This window comes from Chelon labrosus (assembly GCF_963514085.1).
Source record: "Chelon labrosus genome assembly, chromosome: 12".
Taxonomy (NCBI): domain Eukaryota; kingdom Metazoa; phylum Chordata; class Actinopteri; order Mugiliformes; family Mugilidae; genus Chelon; species Chelon labrosus.
In genome coordinates this window covers 832,883-857,559 of record NC_140345.1, presented here as the reverse complement: position 1 = coordinate 857,559, position 24,677 = coordinate 832,883, and the positions used below count along the sequence as shown (strand labels likewise).

Below are 24,677 nucleotides of genomic sequence, written 5' to 3'. Positions count from 1 at the left end.
CTGTCCACGGTGCTGAACATATGGTGATGTGTACAGGGGGAAGTGGGTACAGTGCAAGATGCAGCTCTGAACATCCATCCTAATGCTTAACTGCAGTACATTTTCTAGTGTGAATGTCAAAAACAGATCAAATCAAACACTGTCAAACCATCCATGTTTAAATACATTTTTAAAACACAAAATTAGCAATATTTCTGAAAAAGTTAGTTTACAAAATAAAATAAAATAAAATCAAATGTCAGCTTGACAACCAGCAGAAGATTTAAGCTGTTAAGATGCAAGGATGTTTATGCACAAAATATACCAATACAGAACACTGAAACATCAACATCATAAACTGCCATGCTTGTAAAAGATCTAGTTTTGGGATAGTGAAGATAACATTTGCATCATCATATGTTCTTTTAAATTAACACACATTTAATTAGCAAACATTTTTCTCACTATGACTACCGCTCTCTGTGAAAATGGCTACTGCATGGCACTGGTGTCAAGCTCAGCACGGTACCAGTGACGGTGACCTTACTCTTACATTAAGTAAAACTCTACAGTCGCCATGTTTCTGCATACTTATGTGTTTCCAGTAAAACAGTAAGCTTGGCAGGCCAACTTAACTGTTTACATGGATGCCGAACAAAATGATCTGAGAACATTTCTGACATGAGCGAAGTGGTCTGCCCACTCTGAAGCCTCCCCAGAATATAACTAAAATTTATTTTCCCAACATTATGGGCAGCATTGAATTCAAAAGAAGATGACCATGTGTATTCCAGCTTTGTCATCACGTCACCTGATGTTTACAGTGATGTTGATCAGGCAGGAAAAATTGATTTATTCCTGCCTGATTGATATTTTTCTATTCAACTGATTATCAAAGGTTTACACCATCCTTCTCAAACTGATTGAAAATTTCTTTTGATCGGAACAGTCTGTTTTGATTGAGGTGGGGTGGTAAAATGAGAAATCTTTTATTGAGATTGGACAATTATTCAGATTATTAGTCGAATATTAGTGTCCATGTAAACACAGCACATGCAGGACCAGATACGGGCATGAAGGTGAAGACGATTCAAGACGTATCTCACTATTGTTGTTCCATATACTGCTAGTGTTTCTGGAATCTCAACCTTTTCATATTCCTTTTACTCCTCCACACACCTTGGTAGTAGGTGAAGTTGGGGCAGAAATAACATTTCCTCTACAAGTAACCCTGCTAAACAATTTGTGTAAATAAAAATGGTTGCAAAGTCACATAAAGATGTGCATAATAGAAGAGTGTGTAAGAGAAGACCTGACAAACAGGTTTGAGTAAGAGAATGAGCAAAAAAGGGCAAAAGGCCTCTTAAACAGGAGGTGTTCCCAGTTTAGAAAAAGGTGTTTTCACGATTGTTGGCTCAGACAAAAACTGCACAAAATGAATGCCTTTCAGTGTTTCCCTAATCTTTCTTTTTAAAACTCTTTGACACATATTGTCAGCTAAGGCAAAAATATATTGTACGTTTTTAACAGGACTGATCCTGCTGAACTAAACTTGTAAGAGAACATAAAGGACAACAGCTTTGGTCTGACTGGTTCATGAACTCATTATAAACCCTGTTGTCGTTGCTCTCTTAGTAGGATTAGTGCCCAGCTGGCGTGATGATGACAAATGAAGTTGTTTGTAGGGGATTAAGAAGACTTTGAGCTCTCTATGGATTAGAGTGTGATATAATATTTTGTTTGCGTTAGAATTTTTGCTTTCCGTTGACGAAAAAATTACATTAAAGATTATGTGACAAGTCGAGCTAATAATTACCACAGAGATTATGCAGATGAAGAGTAGATTGTTTCTGCAATGACACTGATGAAATCAAAAGATCAGCAGTGAGCATGTTGGCGGAGAGTGTCACCACCAACATGCTCACTGCTGATGCATTTGAATGTGGAGTCATTTCAAAAAAAGTCCTGTTTAATATGCATGTTTCCACTCAGATACAAATTGTGAATGTTAGCGGCTGATGAACAAACTGAAACAACTTAATTTTCCATTTCAGTCCCACAGCGCAGGTAATTCTTCTTTTTGTAAATTCCTCCAACCCAACCTTCTGCCACGACCCAGTTGGATTGAGAATTAATGGTGCCATCCCTTTAGGAGGATGTGGAAGTGACGTGAAGTGTAATGATCTCAATCAGGGCCAGGGGTGAGAGACAGAACTAATCACTGAGCACGCTCCGCTACCATAATGCAGTCAGTCGCCCTAATGATCCTGGCACTCCTGTCAAAGCCATTATTCTCCCCTGTAGTGAAAGGCACATCAAACCGCTGGGGCCCACTCATAATTGGACTAAACTTTGAGCTATGAGAGGACATTACACATGTCCTGTATTAATTTGGGTGCCAGATTTTTACATTGGTAATTATTTGAGGCCAGCTAGGGGGGAGAGCGAGCATGAGCAAGCTGATGACATCCCGCCGCCGCGAGGAGGTCTGAGCACGTGAATGTAAATGTGTCCTACATGTGTTGACAAGTCCTGTATCACTCAGGTTTTCAAATACACAATCAGAATCTAGATGGAAATAACATTTTTTAATTATGTTTTGTTGTTCTGAGCACCGTCTTAAGCTCTGTCCACAACTAAAGCAATTTGCTTGTCGCCCATCATTGGTGGACTTCCCAGACTTTGGTTGTCTAGGTAACCCTCTGGTGTCAAAGGTGTCATTGCAACAAACATCTCTATCTCCCTTTGGGTTCTCTCAACACTCCAACCCCTCTTTGGTGAGTGGGTTTAGTTTTTACTTTAATGACTGGGAAGTCCTATGACCGGTGACTTGACACAGGATGTTATAGGACTGCATGACAGCTCAGACACTGTGGTCACTGAAAACTGCATTTGCCACTCCTGCCCTGTCTCGATAGCAAGGTAACCAAAATGATGAACTTTCGCTCATATGTAGCTACAATGTAGATAAAGCGTGTATGTACCACACGCCCTTTGGATTTCAAGTTTCGGGCACGTTTCTACTGATACAGAGAAAGAAATACAGAGCCATTTTGTTGTAAATAAATTCAACACTATGGCTCTTAGATGACATGTATGACTACTGTACTGCATTAAGCCCGCATAAACAATTTGATTGCACTGGCACATCTTTGCTGGGGCATAACCAGTTCTGAACAAAGCGACTTCAGACCACATTTCCGCTGCAAAATATTTGTGGGTGATGGAAGCTGGACTGGCTTCCAGGCTAATGCACTTGTAAAGTTCCAGTTTGTCAGAAACTACAGTGATGAGCTGTTCTTCTGTTTTGGCCCTATTGAAGAGATAGGAACCAGTCATGTTTCATCGCATTAAACATTTGAGGCATTTATATTTGTGTCGTATGTCAGCAGAATCAGTCGCTCCCATTGGTCGTTGCCTCAAAGTTGAGATTAGTCCAACTTTACATCATCTTTTTTCATCATCACTACAACTCACTGAATGGCCTTGGTAAATTGCTAGTAGTTATATAGAAGTTTTCTGGTACTCGTACCACTTTACAGACACATTTACCAACTCGTTCACACAAATGCACACAAATTGACACACCAAGCAACCGGAGCCACTCAGAGTTCAGTATCTTACTCAAGGACACTTTGCCATGTGGTCCATTTACTGCCGCTCAAACCACTAACCTTCTGGTCGGCAGGACAACCCACTCTACCTTGTTACAGGATGTCAGGGTAGCAACATTCACCCAATCTCAGTAATGTTGCTTGGTCTCATGACACCACATTGCAATGTACGAAAACAGAAACTGAGAAGACAATCTAGCTACAAGGTCTAATTAGCAGTTGCTCTGGAGCTTTCTGTGGCTTCACATAATTTCTGTCAGCACGTGGAGTTATTCTCAGAAGCCTCACGTAATAAATACGAAAGTTTGTCGTTAAAGTTCTTCAAAAGTATTACAACCATACCATCTATAATAACATGACAACTGGGCAAACTCTATTGCAGATGATCTTGTTACAGAGTCAAAAGCTCCAGGGGAAATTCACATACATTTGTGAGGATTAATTAAATTAATGATTAATGAAAATTTGTCAAAGTGAAACCTTTCAAATTTCTCCAAGACATCTGAAAATGAATCTGAACATTTTATGGGGCAAAATTGCTATGGGTTAGAAATACTTAGCTTTGACCCAAATTAAGGCTAAAAAAATTTGCAGGCCTGTGGTGGTGGTCAAATGAATTCCTACTAAAAAAAAATATATGAAAATATTCTGTATCGATTTGAGGCATACGGCAGTGTTTGGCTGGTTTATTTTAAAAGTTTTACAGTTTGAAGCAAACAAACACTGCAGCACTGTAGAGCGACAAAGTGCTTTATACACTCTTGGTTGCTTGAAATCGCTGTTTACTGTTGCGAAGCCACTGCTCCACTTGTACAGATCATCAGATAATAGGCCCCAAACCAAAGGGGAGACAACCTATCCTAGCTTTTGCTCTCTTGTTTGCCGCTATTGTCCTGTTTGTAAGAAAATCAAGTTACAATCTCTTAGATATATCCATCACCTCACCTTTCTGGCTTGTGCTGGAAGCATGAGGCGAGTCTGCGGGGATCTTGAAGAAATCTTTTGGTCTTCTGCTTACAGCGTCTTGAAGAGACATCAAGAGAAGCTCCATTGATTTTTTTTTTTTTCTCTTTTGGCTTCTCCAAAATTTCTGTACAGAGAGCTAGCAGGGGGTCCTCCCTGTAGGTGCTGTTTCAGTAGTGCCACTCAAATGGACTGGGTCAAAACAAATTGTTTCAGGGGAGGGGGAAGAGGAACAAGCCCAAAAAAGTTTGCAGCAACTTTTCTCCTCACCCCTTCTTGAGATGTTTTCAGAGCCGGGCCAGTTCTCCTGTGTTTGTCAGAGTTTTTCCACAAAGCCTTGCCAGCAGTTTTCTGCTGACACCCACTTGGAAGTGTGAATTAAAGGAAATTTTAGCATTAGTTCATTAGTTTAGATTTCATTAGTTCAGGCCTCACACCCTGTAAAGGTTTACTTCATGATTTAACTCAAATGTTTGGTTTTAAAGATTATTAGTGTTTCGATTTAAAAGCTTGCTCAGCATTCATGCGCAAAAGCTATTCAATATGATTTTAAAGTATATGAAGAACTTACTACTTAGTACTGTGTTGCAACACATTTCTAATAATTAATATGCAGATTTATGCAATGAAGAAAGGGACCACTAAACTGTTTTAAATAGGATTTAATTTACATCTGACATTTTTTAAAAAACAAACTTTTATACAAGACCAATCAAGTAATCACTGACATTAGCTGTTGTCTCTAACATAGGTAGGTGAACACAGATGACATGACTCAGGTCATGAAAGCAATTTATTTTTTTCTTGAACAGTAACTTGAAAATCTTGTTTGTTAATTTATTTGACCTGTAGTTTGAATGTTCCACTTGCTTCACTGATGTACATGACCCCTTGGTGTGTCTGGTGGGTTAAGTTTAAAGTTTAACAAATCACACAACTGAAAGGACATGATTAAAAAGACAAATCAGACAGATTAGTAGAAATAACCTGCAGTTCAGAAATACCAAACTAGATTTGAAGTAATATAGAGTAGGGGTTGTACCGAATAGTCGACTAGTCAACTTTGCTGCTGCGCCTTGACGCTTTAAGCAGTTGACTAGTTGCCAGGTTAGGGGCTAGTTGCCACGTGACAATAACAACGCTGACGCCTCCAAGAAGACAGGTGAGGAGCCTACTGGGTCCTTGCTGCAAACTAGCAGCGGTTCATCAAAAGTGTGGGGAAATACTTTACTAAAGATGAAGCCCATGCTACTGTGACATGCAGAATATGTGAGTACTGAAATACAACAAATGTACTACGTTAATGCATAGTCATCTGAAAAGACATCAACTACCGCTAGCAGAGGAATAGTCCAAATCCTCTCAACAGAAGTCAGCCTGTGGCTGTAAAGCACTTTGAGTACCAATAGGTAGAAAAGCACTATATAAAAACAAGACTATTTGCCATATTAGAAGTGTCAGACTGAAGGTGTTTATGGTTTTGGCGTGGGCTGCGACTGACAGTAGCCCGTGTTCAAGCTTCAATTAACTTGCAAAAAAGCCTCCGTAGCTTCCTTTGTGTGAAACAGTACAATATGTATTCAGGTCAAGAATATAGATTTCATTGTTGCAAATCATTACGTTCTACTGTGTTTTTATGTGTGACTTCATCGACTAGTCGACTAGTTGACTTTAAAAAATCTGGTCAAAAAAAGTCGGTCAACCCCTAATATAGAGCCTTTCTCCCAGTTTGATAGATCCAGAGAGTAGAGCTCCAATGTAGACTCCATATTTTGCTTGATTACGTTATGTTGAAGTATTAAAAATCTGAGCGATACTAATAGTTCTATCAAAAATCCAAGATTATTCAAAACTGCCTTAAAATGTTTTACCAGAGAGGTCAGTGAAACATGTCTGTTCAGCCTTCTGTTAATGTACCATTCAGATTTGCGTCTTGTGTCTTGGTTAATCAAGTTGCATAACCTTGCACACATTTACACCTTTCATTAGCCTGCCTTATTTTTGAATCCTGCAACAATAACTACTTCATCATGTAATGGTTTTCTGTGTATTAGTAAAGAGGATTATATTGGGTTGAATTCATCAACTTAATAGCATATAACAGTCTTGCCAGACGGAGGTAGTGTTAATGCGCTGAAGCATCTTGTGAGTCACACCACTATAGCATGCAGTGCGTAACATGAGCTGCCATGCCTTAACACCGAGAACTCCAATGTGGCTGCACTTTTTGCCCCAGGCCACAGAGTAAGAGAGGAGGGAGATGGAGAGAGAGAGGGGGATGGGGGAAATCAGAATGGGTGAGAGAAAGGTCGAGAGTGACATATAGAGAAGGAGAGAGAGGAGAGAGAAAACATCCTGGTTGCCTGGGTGTCGGCAGCATCCTGTAGGTTAGTTGGGAGCTGTGATTACTCACAATGTGTGTTTAATTAATTAGCCCGTGTGGAGACAGCGTGTTGTTCATCAGGGTTTCTGTCAATACCTCTCCATCCCAGGCTAAGCCCCACTACCACCTCCTGCACACAGCTCCTTTCACCTTATAGAAATATACACAGGAGACACGCAAGGTGTCACTGCACTGTTAAAGAAGTTGGGAGAGTTAGTTAATGAGAAAGAGGCTGCCTTGGATGTGAAAGAAAAATGTGCATGTAAATGATTACATTTCTGGAGCTAGTCCCACTCATTTTATATATATATATCATAGCATTTCCAAATATCATACACGGATATATAATTAATTCAATAACATTTTTAAACTTAAACTACAGAGTGTACCGTAATATGGGCTAAGAGGCTAAATCTTGCAGTGTAACAAGCAAAATAAAGCTCATAAGATTTGATTTTCTCTTTCAGGATGCCTCGATTGCACATCGTTTCCATGTTATGAGAGAAAAGCACCCCGAGAAGTTTAACAGCAGGTATGTTTGTGTCTGTTGGCCTTTCTGGCCATAGAGCTACCATTTCATACAAATTCAACTTCAACTAAAGTAACAAATCTACAATTGTGCTAAAAGCTTAATGAGCTCAACTGTATAAACTTAATGAAATGATAAGCATTGTAGCAAATGCGTTCAATTAGACTTAAAACACTTTAAAATATTGCAATAGAAGTTACAAATAACTCTGGCTCATTCAAATTACCAACATTATTTAAAGACATTAGATAAAATGAAGTTTTCAGTTTAATTATGATCAGTATTTTGTGGAGCAAGGTACCTTCTCCTCAGTTTGAAGGTATACAACCATCCCAAACCACTTCCAATGAAGAACACCATGTTGCTTCTCACTAGTAAAGTGGCTTCTAGCTACACTGCCAGATTTAGCCTCTTAGCCCATATTACTGAGAACCTTCACAGACATAAAGTGATACTGGAAATGTTACTTCAAAATAAAAGCCCTTTTCTTTGTGTTTTTGAATGAAGTTGACCACTGACAGGAGAAATAAATAACACTGACAATCTTTTGACAGTTGATTTCAAAAAATAAATAAAAAGAAAGCATCTCAGAAATCAAATCAGACACTGTATACAGTCTAAAAAAACCTGCAGTGCGTTTGCAGAACTTCTCCATGGCCTCTTCATGACAATAGACTGTGTAGCTGCCCAGCATGACGAATGGACCGGCTTCATATTTAGCATTTGTGATTACCCTGAGGAGATGCTTTCACCTTTGGAGATGAACAAATGTGGCATCGATGTTTCCATCAATATTTAACATCTCCAATACATCTCCACTAGCGCCAGGGAGTAATTGCAGGCCTAATTGAATTTGCTTGGCTAGCTTGACATCATGGATCAGTCAGACTGATGACACACAGCCTCCTAATAATCCCATTTCTACTGATTATCATATTTTACTCTGGTCTAAGTACAACATTTAGCCAGCTATCCTTCTCCTGCTCGAACATGCAGATAAGCCAGTGAAAAGGTCCAAACGGAAGGGGGTTTCAAATAAACACAGGCCTTGGTTTAACGGTTGCCATTGGTTACCAGAGATGTGGTCTCTTGTTGGAAGAAAGCCAACAAGCAGGAGAATCTGTAACATTATCAAGTCTGAATTTCCTCATTAAACAAAAAGGGTGTTAGATAGTCATCATCTACTCCAAAATGGTGGCAAATGCTTTACAGATGTTACCTAAGTGGTTTTCCTGTTTGTCACACTCTAAGTCAGTCATTTCCTGCGCCAGGACACAGCATCTCTGTTGTTTTACACCATTTTAAGACTTTGTGAAAAATGATTGAGATATTTTAAGAAAATTATTCTGTCTGTTATTTGAATTCAATTAATAATTCATGCCAGGGAATGAGTTTAGGATCTCTCTATTACACACTATCCTTGCCAGTTCAATAATGCATGATTATAGTTTTTCAAGGTAGCACAGATTTTGTTAGATTTGTCCAAAGGGCTCATGTCCATTGGAAGTATATTGCACCTCATCACTGAGTCATTTTCCTGCAGCTGGAAGCTCTCTAAGGAACTTCTGTGACAATCACGGCAAAGTGAAGGCATGTCTTGAGGGGAAGATTTTATTTCACACTGTTTTAAAGTCTGCAATAAGTATATGTTGGTCAGGAATGAATTAAGGAAGACTGAGCAACATTTATCTTTTAACAAGGTTCAAATATCATGAAACTAAACCTAATAACTTTCAGTCCAATAAATGTGTATAATCAGATATGATAATGTGTACAACCATAGTGACCAGTATCCAGAAGAATGATTCAAATAGTGAAGCTAAGGTTATGAGAATAAGATCCCAACTCGGGTTACCCTGCATTTGAATCAAATATCACACAAAATGTTCACTGAACTGCGATATTTCAAAAAGCTGAGCACTGTGGTTTTCAGTCCACTTCTAAAGGTGGAATGTAACAAATTACTACCATACCTGATTATATTAAATATTTTGTAATTTAACAGTTGAATACATATACCATAGCCAGAATCAATTCTTATGAGTATGGTAACACGATATTTAGATTTTATTATTGAGAGTGTATTTTAATCGATACAAACTAAGGAATACCTCTGCACACAACTGGGCAGTCCAACAACCAATCAGAGCCTTTTTGTTGTAAACAAATTCAACTCCATTACGCTCAAATGACACGACTGTTACTTTTCTCTGAGTCAGAAATCCTACCCAAACTATTTGATTAGCCTGTCGGATCTTTGGTGGAGCATAAACAGTTCCCAACAAATTAGTTTTATACATTTTGGAAAAAAATTAAAAATAATAATAATTACATATTTTAATTTGTTAAATGAACCAGTCAATAGATGAGTGTTGTTCAAGGTAAATTTAAATTTGTATTGAAGTATTCTCTCAGTCCCTTTAACAAAAAAATAAATAAAAAACAACCCTTTCCCTCAGTTGCATTATATGGTTATTTTATCATATTCTGCATAAAAAAACTAACATTATGAAAAGCCACTTGCTGATAATGCTTTATCTGCAAACATAACATGTTTGTGTATATCTGAAAAGATTTTGTAATACATTGTTCATCTTCATCCATTTGTTTGAAACCTTGTTTGAAACAAGTTAGTTTCAAGGTCAAATAAATAAATAAATAAAATAAAATAAAAAATCAGTATTTGTGACAAAAACTCACATTGTGAATTATTTTATCTGACAGCAGTAATGTCTTTTCACTTCCAATATGTACCAAATCTATACATTCTGTCTCTAGCTTGACCTTAAATAAAATTAACATTTAATCAGCTTTAATTACCAAGGAAACAACATAATTAATCACCTTAAAATGAAGTGATTCTGTTGATGAAATGCTGGGGTCGTACACTCTCTATTCCTTTCCCTTCATTTCTCTCATTCTATCCAACTTCTGTATTTGCACCTTGGGGTGATTACCAGGGTGAAGGTGTGAAGATTTGACACTCGGCAGATGGATTCATTTACTGCCACTGCCGGACCTGGAGGTGATAATGAGGTCGAGGATTAAAAGCAGACAATCAGTCGGCCCGTGACGAGGGCTGCACCACCTCTTCCCCCCATGCCACTCCTCCTCGACTGGCTTGTTAAAATATACTCGTTCCTTTTTTACCCCCTTTTTTGCTGATCTACCATATAATTACACGCTAATCTCTGACTCTGAGGAAAAGAGATGGATAGTGGAAGAAGAAGCGAGAAAACAGAGGTGGAAGAGACGGTTTAGGAAATGAGGAATTTAGCACCAATATACAGCTTTATTCTAACATAGTATACCCTATTTTGACACAATAGATTGCACAGACAATTTTTACTCAGCTCTAAACTTTTTGGGACAAATTATATCTATTCTAGTCATATCCAATATCGTGATGCCAATTTTAGGCAGAGAAACAGGAACAAAAAATCTCAGATTGCTTTGAGATTTTTTGTGCAAGATTTTGACTTGATTGTTTATGTAGTTTCCAAACAATCAAGTCAACTTTTTCACCTTCTGTCTCATCTGTTGCTCTGTTTCTTAGTTTGCGGTATCACTTTTCACTTGTTAACGCTTAACGCCAGTGGATTTCAGTGAAATCCAATAAGGATTCTAAGGCAAGGAGCTAAAGTTCTAAGGCAAGGAGCAGGTAGTCATTTATTTGCACAGTTCTTGTTAAAAAAAAATAAAAAAAAAATTTAGCACGCACTCGCTGTGGCATTGTTTCGAGAAGCTTATGCAATGTCACAAGATTTATTTCCATCCAGAGTTGCATTAATTCACCAAGATCTTGTATTGATGATGGGAGAGTCTGACCACGGGTGGCACAGTGGCGAGGTGGTTAGCACTGATGGTCCCGGGTTCAAATCCATGGGCCGACTGGGTCCTTTCTGTGTGGAGTTTGCATGTTCTCCCTGTGTCTGTGTCTCTTTGGGTACTCTGGCTTCCTCCCACTGTCCAAAGACATGCTCATTAGATTAATGGCCAATTCTAAATTGGCCGTAGGTGTGCATGTGAGTGTGAATGGTTGTCTGTCCAGGGTGTACCCCGTCTCTCGCCCGATGACAGCTGGGATAGGCTCCAGCAGACCCCGTGACCCTTAACAGGAATAAGCGGTTATAGAAGATGAATGAATGAATGAGAGTCTGACCACTGTGCAAAGCCTTCTCCAGCACATCCCAAAGATTCTCATTGGCGTTAAGGTCTGGGCTCTGTGGTGGCCAATCCATGTGTGAAAATTATGTCTCATGCTCTCTGAACCACTCTTTCACAATTTGAGCTCAATGAATCCTGGTATTGTCATCTTGGAATATGCCCGTGCCATCAGGGAAGAAAAAATCCATTGATGGAATAACCTGGTCATTCAGTATATTCAGGTAGTCAGCTGACCTCATTCTTTGGGCACATAGTGTTGCCTAACCTAGACCTGAGCAACTGCAGCAACCCCAGATCATAGCACTGCCCCCACAGGCTTGAGTTCCCTTCACATTGTAGTATGTGTAGAAATGCTCTTACTTTCACTATTAAACATAGCCCTGAGTTCTACTGTTGTTTTTCTTTGATTTGATTTCACCAAATGTTTAAGTGATCGCAGATCATAATCAATCAGGATTTTTTTCCGACCACATTTCTTCGTTGAAGACAATGGTTCCCCACTATCCTTCATGTTTTTAATAATGCGTTGGGCATTTCCTAACCCAGTTTTAGTAGTATCTGCAATCTCCTTAGATGTTTTCTCTGCTTGATGCATGGCAGTGATTTGACCACTCTCAAACAGACTAACATCTTTTCCACGACCACGGGATGTGTCTTTTGACATGGTTGTTTAAGAAATGAGAAGCTAAATAACTTAAATAACTTGCCAGCTGAAAGATAATCGTGCATGCAGTAACTAGATGTGGAATGCAGTACATGCATTGACACTGTTTCCTGAATTCTAAATATGCTTTTAACCACTGAATTGCATCCAAGGAACAATTAAAATAGGCTAATTTAGACAGAAGAATTTCATGATTTACAGCGTCAAATGCCAGTGGAGGTGATGTGGCTAGCAGTGGAGGTGGTCTAGCTAGCAGTGGAGGTGGTCTAGCTAGCAGTGGTGTGTTGGCCCAGCGACCAGTGCCAGTGGAGGTGATGTGGCTAGCAGTGGAGGTGGTCTAGCTAGCAGTGGAGGTGGTCTAGCTAGCAGTGAAGGTGGTCCAGCTAGCAGTGGTGTGTTGGCCCAGCGACCAGTGGGGTTAGTCCTGTTAGCAGTGGTGGTGGCCTGGTTAGCTGTAGCTGTAGTCCATTCTGGTATGGTTGTAGCCCGGCTAGCTGCAGGCCCAGTTTTAATCCAGTTAACTTTGTTAAAGAAAAAAAAAAAAAAAAACACAGGTCACTAAAATAACTTGAAACTGACTAAAGTAGTAATAAATAAAAAATTACTAATGATTAAGTAATGAATATCAGACTTTGCTTTTGAATTTTGGTTGAACAGAATAATTAAAAAAAAATCAAACTAATACACTGGGCATAAAAGATGATACCCTTACCTTAATATTTTGCTGCACAACCTTGTGAGGCAATCACTACAATCAAGTGATCCCTGTAATTCTCAGTGAGACATCTGCACCAGTCCACAGGTATTTTGGTCCACTCTTCATGAGCAAATTGCTCCAGCCAGTTCAGGTTTGAAGGGTGCCTTCTCCAGATTTCATATTTCAGCTTTTTCTACCGGTGTTCAATAAGATTTAGATCAGGGTTCATGGAAGGCCAATTTAGAATAGTCCAGTGTTTTGTTCTCAGCCATTCTTGAGTTTTTTTAGCTGTGTGTTTTGGGTCATTATGCTTTTGGAGGACCCATGCCCTACGACTGAAACCAAGCCTTCTGAGACTAGGCAACACATTTCTCTCCAGTATGCCTTGACAGTCATGAGATTACATTGTACCCTGCACAGTTTTAAAACCCTCTGTGCCAGACGCAAATTCCAGTCTTACTTTTTTATGATATGCTTTCAACAGTGAAGTCCTCCTCAGCTGTCTTCCATTAGTCCACTTTGGCTCAAACAGTGACGCATGGTGCGATCTGACACTGATGTACCATGACCTTGGAGTTATCTCTTTGGAAGTTGTTCTGGACTCTTTGGTTACCATTTGTATTATCCTTCTCTTCAACTCTTCATCAATTGTCCTCTTGTGGTCACGTCCAGGGAGGTTGGCTACAGTCCTGTGGACCTTAAACTTCCGAATAATATGTGCAGCTGTAGTCACAGGGACATTTAGCTGCTTGGAGATGGTCTTATAGCCTTTTCCTTCAACACACTTGTCTATAATTTTCTTTCCAATCTCCTGAGACAAATCTCTCCTTAGCTTTCTGTAGTCCATGTTCAGTGTGGTACACACCATGATACCAAACAGCACAGTGACTACTTTTCACCCTTTAAATAGCCAGACTGAGTGATTACAAGTTTGGTAAATGGTAAATGGCCTTGCTTTTATATAGCGCTTTTATTGGTACTCAAAGCGCTATACAGTCACAGACACATCTACCCATTCACTCACACTGCAACTGGGGGTTCAGTGTCTTGCTCAAGGACACCTTGGCATGTGGCACATTCCAGGGATCGAACCACTAACCCTCTGGTTTGTAGACAACCCACATGCCTACTGAGCCACAGCCGGCCAAAGAGACACTGAGTTTGGAGACACCTGTGATGCTAATTACAAGACACACCTTACTTTAACTTGTCCCTATAGTAGGAATGGAATTATGTTCTAGGGGTACCATCATTTTTGTCCAGGCCCGTTTCATTAGTTTGTTTTTTAAAATAGTTCTGTTGAACCACAATTCAAAAGCAATGTCTGATTTTCATTAGTTAATTTTAAGCAATTTTTGTTTCAGTGACTATTTCTATAACAGAAGGGTACCAACAATTTTGTCCTTGTGTGTATGTTTCACATTCAGGTTTCATCCCTCAGGATCCAGTTTTGTATGACTTACAGTATCTGTGTCACATTAGGAAAACAAAATTGGCCCCCATGCAGAGTTTTGCTTTCTACACTAAACAGCAGAATTGTGAGGGGAGTACATCTGATTCAGGACCTTTCAGCAGAGCCACTATGGCTTCACATTCGCTGTTTGTCTATTCTGTGACTTCCATCATGACACCTTGATGTTCCCATGATATTTGCTCGGCATACCCATATCTATTTTTGGTCCTGAGACATCTAACACGATCAGTGCGCTCCTCCAGAGCCTCTCTGCCCCTGTGTGCCCACAAGCTCTTGCTGTGCTGTGTAACCATCCTGAGTTAACCTTTCCTAAAGGCACAGGGAAGCCCAGGCATGAAGCACTCCTTAGCATAATGAGTATGTTCATCAAAGCCCTGCAATATGCTGGATGGGGCCTGCCGGATTCACCAACACGCACACCTGTCAACAAAACTATGCTTATGTGTGTGTACACATGTGTGTGTGTTCCCTGCTGAGCTGGAAACAGGACCACAGGTGATGGCGCATGGTGGACTTCAGTAGTGGCTGCCCTCAGACCTCATTTGAGGATGAAATCGTTTCTGTGACCAAAGAGTGGTCTATAATTAATGACCACTTGTGTGTAATTTGGAGGGATCTCACCTGTGGCCCTGTCCTCAGCTCAGTGGGAGCGCACGCACACATACACGTATATGTACACAAACACACACACAACAAAAGGCATAAACTCAGAATAAGGGCTGAGGAACCAGAAAAAAAAATAAAATCACTGGTTTACACTCTCGCTAACCAACCTTAAATTAGACCTTAAATTAGATTTTAAATAAATACACGACTGAAATGCTTCAAACATTGTAATTAATATGGAATTATTAATCAACAGCATAGCTTTGTTAACTTGGTTTTCAATTTCAATTAATGTTCTTGTTGGAGCATCGTTACAGATTCTGTGTTTCATTTCAACTCATAAACTGATGTAACTTGCTTTAAAGTGTTCACCAGCAACACTTTTAACTGAAACATAAAGAAAACTTTTATGAATATACGTATTTGCCACTGTTTCCCTTCCAGGTGATTTTTAATTAGTTTTTTACCCGTTTGATAATGTTTATGCTCCAAGATTTAAATTGGTGCAAATATGTTTCTAAGTAAAAGTCTTAAAGAAGTTTAGGTTACAGATGAGTGTGAGCTTCATCATATAGTTATAGTTATAGGAAGTTAAACTGTCATTTATTCCTTCAAAGGTTCAGTGGATACCAGTGTTCAGTATTCAGTATGCTTTAGAGCATCCAGTTGTATCTTGTTTTGCAACAACAGTTCCAACATTGTTTACATTTTGACCATATTTTACTTTTTTATATTTTTATGCATATCACATTATCTATAGCTTTGTATATACTTAACATTAATTGTCTATTAGAAGTAATTCTGTTTATTTATAAACCTTATTTGCACCAAGCAGGCATAACATTATGACCTAATATTGTGTAGGTCTTCTTTGTGCCTTGAAAACAGTTGTGACTCATCAGAGAATGGACAAGGGCCTTCTGAGGGTGTCAGAATGTTCTTAGTGGGGGCCTTTGGGTCCTATGGATAGAGGGGAGGAGCCTCTGTGGATCAGGCGTGTTTCAGTACATCCGACAGATACTTGATCAGTTTGGGATCTAGTGAATTTGGAGGACAGGTCAACACCTTGTGCTGTTCTTCATGTTTTTTTTTTTAGTTGTTCCTAAACCGTTTCTTGTGTGTGTGTCTGTGTCAGGCTGCATTCTGCTGGGGATGGCTGCTGCCATCAAGGAGTGTCATTGCTATGGGGTGGGGGTACCTGGTCTAGTTTATGTGGGTGCCACATGTCTAAGTAACATCCACATGAATGCCAGGTGCAAAAGTTTCCCAGCAGAACATTGTATTGTCACAAGATGGTCAATGTTATTTACTCCTCTTGTCAGTGGTTTTAATGTTGTGGCAGATCAGTCACTGGCATGTATACATAAAAATGAATGTCATTCTTGAAAGATGCAAGTTACTTTGACGACAAGGGCAACATCAACCAATTATGCTTCCTTAACACAGTAAAGTCATTACTTGTATATACAAATGTACAAACCCTCAGTCACACATATGATTACTGCAGGTCAGGTTTTGAAATTCGGTGTGGGTGGAACAAGATAGAGGGTGAGTGGGGCTGAGGCAGGAGGGTGATACCAAAGCAGATTGCTAGTGATCTGAGAGGGTACTCACCTGTCACTCAGTGCCCAAGTTAAAGTTATATAAAATTTCCCCCTGTACAGTTTAATGAATGGGGAAAAGCTTTAGAGACCAAAACATTTTTTGTTCCATGCTGTAAATATGTTTATATCAGTGACGTGCTGTGAGGTTTGTGTATGGTGAGGCACGGACTCTTTCAGATTTACAAATATGAATCAAATGGAATAGTTTAATTTCATCATTCAATTATCTGTAAGGCGGCACAGTGGTGTGGTGGTTAGCACTGATGCCTCACAGCAAGAAGGTTCTGGGTTTTAATCCACAGGCCGACTGGGTCTTTCTGTGTGGAGTTTGCATGTTCTCCCTGTGTCTGCGTGGGTTCTCTCCAGGTACTCCGGCTTCCTACCACTGTCCAAAGACATGCTGGTTAGGTTCATTGGTGATTCTAAATTGGCCGTAGGTGTGTATGGGAGTGTGAATGGTTGTCTGTCTCTCTGTGTTAGCCCTGTGATAGACTGGAGACCTGTCCAGGGTGTACCCCGCCTCTTGCCCAATAATAGCTGGGATAGGCTCCAGCACCCCCTGCGACCCTTCACAGGACAAGCGGTTACAGAAGATGAATTAATTAATTGATAGTACATCCCTGTTTTATTTCTTTCTCAAGTGGCCATTGCAATATTTTGACACTTTGTTGAAAGCATTTTTTTTAGGAGGATTCTGTTGAGGTTGATTCTGTCTAATGAGCTTTATATCAACTTCTGCCACCACTGCAGCTCTGTCTGCCAAACTCAAACATGTGGACAACCAAAAATATTTAAGGCTTTCATTTTAGCAATTCCATATGTGTATTTGCACTTTTTGGATGTTGTATACATGAGCAGTTTTAGTTAAGAGAATAAGCCATATTCGGACCATTTCAGTGTAATAGAAATAAGTACATTTTTCAAGCTGCATGCTGCATCTTTGAAGGCAAGACGATGCAGCTCAGGTCATTTTTCAAACTACTAGTCAGAGTCAGGGTGCTCTAGGTGGTGTCATGTTAAACAAAACAGTGCATTGATGCAATGCACAAAGAGTTGGTTATGTCAATGTAATATTTATCACCTCTGATCAAGAAGAAATTAGTGTGAAAATCAGGTCATAGATCATTGTGGGTGAGATTAAATGTCAGAGGGGGAAAAAATCAATGGCCATGAGCCTCCTGTTCAGTGTGGCCAGTGGAAAGTGCATGTAAAGGTGCTGTGGCCTCAGGACAGCGATGCTTTGCTGAAGCTTATCGCCTTTGACATCCTTTAATATGGTGACCAAGCAGTGGCAGTTTGATGAACATGGGTGTACTGTTCCGATTCAGGCTGTTAGAGATGCATTTGTCTTTCTTTGGCACAGCTTACCTGTCTGTTATTTACTTCCTTCCATTTTTTCTTTTGTGTTGTGACATTTTTCAAATGTTTTTTTTTCCCCATGGCCGCAGACTTTGTATCTGTTCTCTCTTTTTCAGTATTATTTTATGATTTGTTTATGCAAATTAACAACACCTCAGCGGCCCTGGAAACCTGAGCCACTGTTTTCATTTGGCCGCCCGCTGTGCCTACGACAACTGATCTCACATGCACACCGCTATTACTGCAGTGCACTCTGCACATGTTATGTTCCTCATTTTATTAAATAAACACCACCACTTTAAGTAAATGGGCACTTTATTTCACTTTTATTATACCATAAAGCGAGGTTCTCCTAATCAACCTTAAAAGTATCAACTTTTTCAAATGGACTCCCTGTTAATCCAAGGACCAGCTGGACACTATGGAAGATGCTCCTCTCGGCAGTCTGTCAGATGAGCATTTGGCATCGGGCGGAAGATAACAAACGACAATCCGATCCAGCCAATGATATATTACTAATTACTTAATGAATATGGACATGAGGTGATTTGTTGCCATGGTGCGCTTGTTAGGTTAAGTGGTGGGAATCGACAGGACAGTCAGATGTTGTCTCTTACTGTATGTTTTCTTAGTGCATTTCTGTTTCCTGCATTTGGCTCCAGTTTGGTTCAGATGGACTGAAAACAGAGCTGTGTGTGATATTACGTTACAGAGGTTGTAGTAAGGGTGTAAAATTTGCTTCAAATAGACTCTTTCAAAGAGTCAGGCACAGATGTGTGGAAAGTTTGCTTTTTCTCCACACCCACAGATTTTGTTTCATTTTCAAATTAACCCTTTAAGGGGTGTTCACCTCACTGACTGTACTTAAAGCTAATTAAAAAATGCTTTAAGAGGTGGAGTGTGAGTATGGCCGAAGTGAACTGGTGACACTTGGTGTACAGGACTGACAAACTGCCATTCAAAGTGACCATACCTAACTACCTTGCTATAATTTAAACAGATGAGTTATATAAAAAATCACTACCAGGTTGCCATGATTGAGGAGACCAAAAATGATTTTTCTTGTGCCAGGCTGTAAACATGGGTATTTCTGCTGGAAAGCTGGACATTTTAATATGAAAAATGGAGTCAACCTCCAGTCTACTCTTTACACTACTATCTACTCCTCAATCTACTCCTTAATTTTCTGCTGGGTCTTTAGCTCACTTTGTGGTATCTGGACACAGTTGACATTGTTTCAAATCCACCCCTGTCTTTCCATGAACTCAGAACTCTTGTATGTGCGAACAAATACAAAAAATATCTTCAGAAAAGCAGCAACAGGGGGATCCAAAACACTGCCGGGAAAGTGCCTGACTTCATTGTCTCCATCTACCACTAGTCTTGAATTTGTTTTCATTTGTTTATTTTCAAAAGCGTGTTTTCATGAGCCGTCTTGGGTTTTCCCTCTTGACTGCTGAGCTTATGTACTGATGATGATGCTGATAGTGGTGGTGATGGTGGTGTAGGGATGTGTTAAAGCCTCTCAGTACAGCCCTCCTGCCTCTTCCCACCTCCCTCTGCTATTGACCACGTTGCACATTATAAATCAGCTATGAGCTGGGCTACCTTGCAAGTACCCTAATGAAAGCTCATTTATAAAGTGGCTAAATGGTCCTGACAAAAGTCCTAATGAGGAAATCAATAATTCAGTGATTGTTACTCTGCTTATACTAATACGTCCCTCTTGTGGTGCTTTGATTCCAACTAAGGAAAGGCCATTTTTTACTGTGTTCAGTTCTGCGTGTCAGCAGTGTTGTAGGGTTTTTTTCCTTCCTTGGATCTTTGAGATCAATTATGTGCTGTTGTCCTGTGTTTCTTAGGAGGATCAAAAGCCATATATCTGTGCCTCAACATAGAATAACCTGAAATCTTTTTGTTGAATGCCGACTCCCGAAGCATTTTAACCCAAACTCTTAAAAAATAAAATAAAATATCTATATAAATGATAGAATGTAGTGGGAATAAAATATAAAACCATAAAAAAAGACAGCGCTTTGTTGTAGTTTGATGCTTTCATAATCTAACTAGCTGAAATGACAATCAGCTCTTTCCCATCAGTGAATCTCACTGCAGTCTTTTATCACTGAAGGCAGCAGGGAAGGTTTGGAAAAAAGTTGAGAGGAAACATGCTCCATTGAAGAATTCGCTTCAGATCAGGTGTAAGTGGAAAAAGTTAGTTTGGACTACTTGCAGTCTCCACAGGAGCAGTGAGCATTTTGGAAGTTTATAAATTGTCACTAAATGTCTTTTAATGCACTGTATTGTTGTGTAATTATATATGACATGTCATCATAGGGGATTGAAAGTCACAAGTCATCTCTACGTTGTTGCCCTGTCTTTTCATATCTAAACCTTAGGTTGAAATAGGTAGTTCAGTTTCTTTGAAGTAGGGTTGAATGAAGTATTTATCCACTGTCAGCGAACCAAACAATGAATTTCTGTGAACTGGATCAGCAGACATATTTTTAGCTCATATTTTAGCCACTTAAAACAAGGCTCATGAAAATCCTCAGTTTAAGTGTGCACTGCACAGTGTTATCACAGCTTTACCTTGTCATCATACAGCCCTTTTCGACAGGGAGATTAAACCATGAGCCATCAATCAATGCTCTCTTCAAAGTCACCAGACTTCATTGGCAAAAACTGTCATTTTAATTTACAGAACGCTGGAGTTTCTGGTCAACGGTGACTTCAATTGGCTAGTTTGTTATTGTGTGACTTTGAGTTCACATGTTAGGTCAAATCTGAATTAAGGTGTTAAGGTGTTGCGGCCGAAAAAAACCCCGTCCACTGAGCTCCCTGTTGTGGTCAGGAAATGTGTAATACAGACAGACAGGGTTTTTTGACCAATCTTAATGTCTACTTATGACCTGATAGCAAATGTGTTGCAACCCACTACTGCGTGCACCAGCATTTTGGGACATTATGTTGTTAGAAAAGGATGGAAGGACAGATGGACAGACTGCCTTTAAATTTACTGACCTTTTTTTATTCAAACATGTGCTTATTGGCCTCTTGAGGGCTTCTCCTTCTAGATTTGTAAAGTTTGTTATGGGGAAACATGTTTTCAGATAGTTGCTTATGAACAGACACAGAGCTCCGCCAATCCTTTAGAAAAACCTCTAGCTATTAACTTGCTAAATGCTCAAAATGTTCACCAACTGTCATTCTCCTCCTTGTGACTGGTCATTGCCACAGATTTTGCAGTTGAACTACTGATGATGGAACAAATTAATTTCACTCTAAAATGTCACTATTTTAAAAGCTGATGTTGCCACACTTCTATTGATTAATAATTTGCATTTCTCTTTAAAACTGACCACAGACAGCTTTTTGCAGCTGTTTAGTTTAAATAGCTCTAATTTAGCTAGATACACTCCTGAACAAAACCAGACCGGGGGAAAAATTACAAGTAGTTGTAATGTGTGCATCGTAATCAAGTTGTAAACAGAGCTTCAAAATACAAAAAGAAGAAACTGGAGCAACAGACAAAAACAAGTAGTAGGCAGTTTATTAAAAACTGCATTTAAACTTGAACACACTGTTCATCAGCTGATCGAAAATTTAAGACCATAGCCTTAAAAAGGCAAAATCTGGCTTTTATGTCATTTTCTTTTAGGCATTCAATCTGTCATGACTTCCCGATGGCAAAAGTGAAAGACATTCTGTCTTTGAACATGGCAGGATTGACCTGCACAAGCATGGCCTCTTGCAATGTGCCATTACTGCCAAGGTTAGATGCAGGAAAACAGTCAGTTTAAATTTCTTAAAAGACTGTGCAGGGGCGTGAAACGGCGCCTTGCTATGAGGAGATGTTGGAACAGGCACCCATCTTGACTGAGGGCCCTCGTCTGGGTGGTAATGCCTGGGTCTTTCAACAGTACAACGCTGCAGCTCACAATGCCCATCTAACAACATCTTCTTCCAGAAGAATAACATCATACTTTTGGACCATGCTGCGTGTTTCCCTGATCTAAATCCCAATGAGAACGTTTGAGGATGGATGACAAGGGAAGTTTACAAAAACGGATGTCAGTTCCAGGCCGTGGATGTCCGTAGTGAAAACATCTTCACCACATGGTGCAACGTTCCCATCAGCCTTCTGGAAACACTCACATCAAGCATGCCTTAATGAATTTTTGAAGTGGTAAACAAGAAAGGTGGGGCTGCTCACTACTGAGTCCTTTTTTGACATTTTTAGTTATATTTTTTGGAGATTTTGTGGATATGGTATTAAACTTTTGATCAGCTGATGAACAGCCTGTTTGAGTTTAAATGCTGTTTTTAATAAACTGTCTACTATCTGTTTTTGTCTCTAGCTCCAGTTTCTTCTTTTTGCATTTTGAAGCTCTACTTACAGTCTGGTTACAATCCAACAGTGCGAATAGCAAATTCTTTCTCCCAGTCTTAAGGTTTTGTTTAGGTGTTTATACAAGGATATAAATATGTATAAGGATATAAAGAGCCCACAAGTGACCAGAAACAAATCTTTCATGTCTTGTTTAAGGCCGGATTGCACTGCAAGATATCTGTTCACATGATTAGCCAAATCTCGAAGTATAGCATAGCATAGCATAGCATAGCATAGCATAGCATAGCGTAGCTTCTAAGTCTGTGAAGGTTCTCAGTCATCCAGGTCAGGTTTGTTTACACATACAAGCAAGTTTCTGATGGGTTACCCACAGAGTTTCCTATTTAAACCTCAAACTTCCCACCAGTCCCCTAGAACTGAAGATGAGTGGTGAAACATCTTCTCAAAAAACTCCAAGTCCAGTTGCCTTTTTAAAACGCTTTCTGGAGATAACTTCTAAGAAATGTAAGACTTATTTTAATAACACAAATATAATAAGATGACTACAATGAATATTCAGTGTTTGAATTTAGGTACACAGTAATGTTTTATTTGTCTGGTAATTAGACAATATATTATAATGTTGGAGTATGCCAACAGATGGTGACTCACCCCTGCAAGGTCACTGATCATCAGCCTTAGCTACGGGAGGGTGTGCTGTTGGAGGCCTGGGAAGCAGCACCCCAGTCCTCTGTTAATTGCAGGGGCAGGTAGATTACCCTCTGATGCCCCTCTCTGGGCCTTAATGTTGGGAATAGATACCATTGGCCACCCCATGTGTTTCTTCAGATGCCTCCTTAACTAGCTTTAAAATTCATCATCTTATGCTTCAATATGTGATTAATGAAGCGCATTATGCATTCTTTGGAGATTAATGATGGTGTGATTTTGATCAGCTGCAAACATAAAAGGTGTATTTCCTCTGTAGATTAGAGGATTCCTTTTCAAGCAGGATTCAAACACCTTTATAGAGTGGCCTTTTGTTTTTGATATAGGCTGAGCATATAAGGGACTAGAGATAGAGATCACAGATTTTGATGTGAGGAAAACTCTCCCATGTTTCCTTTTTTCTTGGTCCCTTTACAGTTCCTGTTGTTTTTTTATTTATTTTTTTTGTTTTGTTTTTTCAGAACAAAGAATAAGCTATGGTACTTTGAGTTCGGCACTTCGGAGACCTTTTCGGCCACATGTAAGAAGCTTCACGACTTTCTGGAGGTTGAGGTAAATCAAACAATGTTTGTGGAGACCTATACAAAAAAGAAACAAAAGCTAAAAAATATATATAAAAATACTCATCCTTCTATCAGCTTGCAAAGTGGCCCACTAATAAGAATATTTGATTAGCCCTCTGTAAGAATAATGGTGCCACGTAAAGAGTATTCTGGTCGTCTCCTGCTCCATAAATAGTGCAAATTTATACTAGTTTCAGATTCACCCAGACAAAGTGTTGATGTGTGAAGGCTATCTGTTCACCCCCCACCCACCAGTTCAGCACATAGGTAATTAGCCCTACATGACCCTGCTGTGTGTGATATTGAGTGATAATGAAGATGGCGTCTATACAATTCATCTTCCCCTTCTCAGAGCTATCCACACCATGCATAGATCTTTATTAATTAAGGCTGAATAAGTACCTACCTATAGGTGCCAGAGAGGAGCAGGTATGCAGGTAGAGACAGAACCAAAGTGTTATAAAATCCACTATTAGGGATGATCACCTTATAAAGGACAACTCTGATGGTTAATAAGATCTGAAGACAGGAATGGGGTTTCCTGTGAGGATAATACTCTCAAAACAGACTCTCCCTCAAACAGGGAGACTGATTCAGGCTTAGGTTTAGGGAAGCTCAGACAAAGAGACTGGTTTAGGCTCATAGAAAGAGGCAAAGATGGAGAGAGAGATTTGTGAATCTTCAGAATTAGACAAAGTTACATCTAGGTTTAGGGTCAGACAAAGACACAAGAGAGATTTGAACTTTGATCTTTAGGTAGTGACTGAAAGAATGGCATTGTGGACACAAGCGACTGAACGAGATTCCTACAAATGGTAGCTGGCCTCATCCTTAGAGATAGTGTGAGCAGCTCGGACATCCAGAGGTCACTCGGAGTAGAGCCGCTGCTCCTATGCGTCGAAAGAGGCCAGTTGAGGTGGTTTGGCATCTAGTGAGGATTTCTCCTCTGCGCCTCCCTTTTGGAAGTTTACCGGGCATGGTCAGCTGGGATGAGACCCCAGGGTAGACACAGA

At 39.7% G+C, this 24,677-nt stretch overlaps 1 protein-coding gene across 1 annotated transcript in view; it reads left to right on the top strand.

The window, feature by feature from the left end:
* The window catches only part of dgkb (diacylglycerol kinase, beta), a 112,338-nt gene that overhangs the window by 74,081 nt on the left and 13,580 nt on the right, over positions 1-24,677 (top strand). The window contains exons 22-23 of the mRNA XM_084556818.1: positions 7,407-7,471; positions 23,563-23,653. Coding sequence (XP_084412944.1) covers positions 7,407-7,471; positions 23,563-23,653 — 156 coding nt within the window. The remainder of the gene's footprint in view (positions 1-7,406; positions 7,472-23,562; positions 23,654-24,677) is intronic.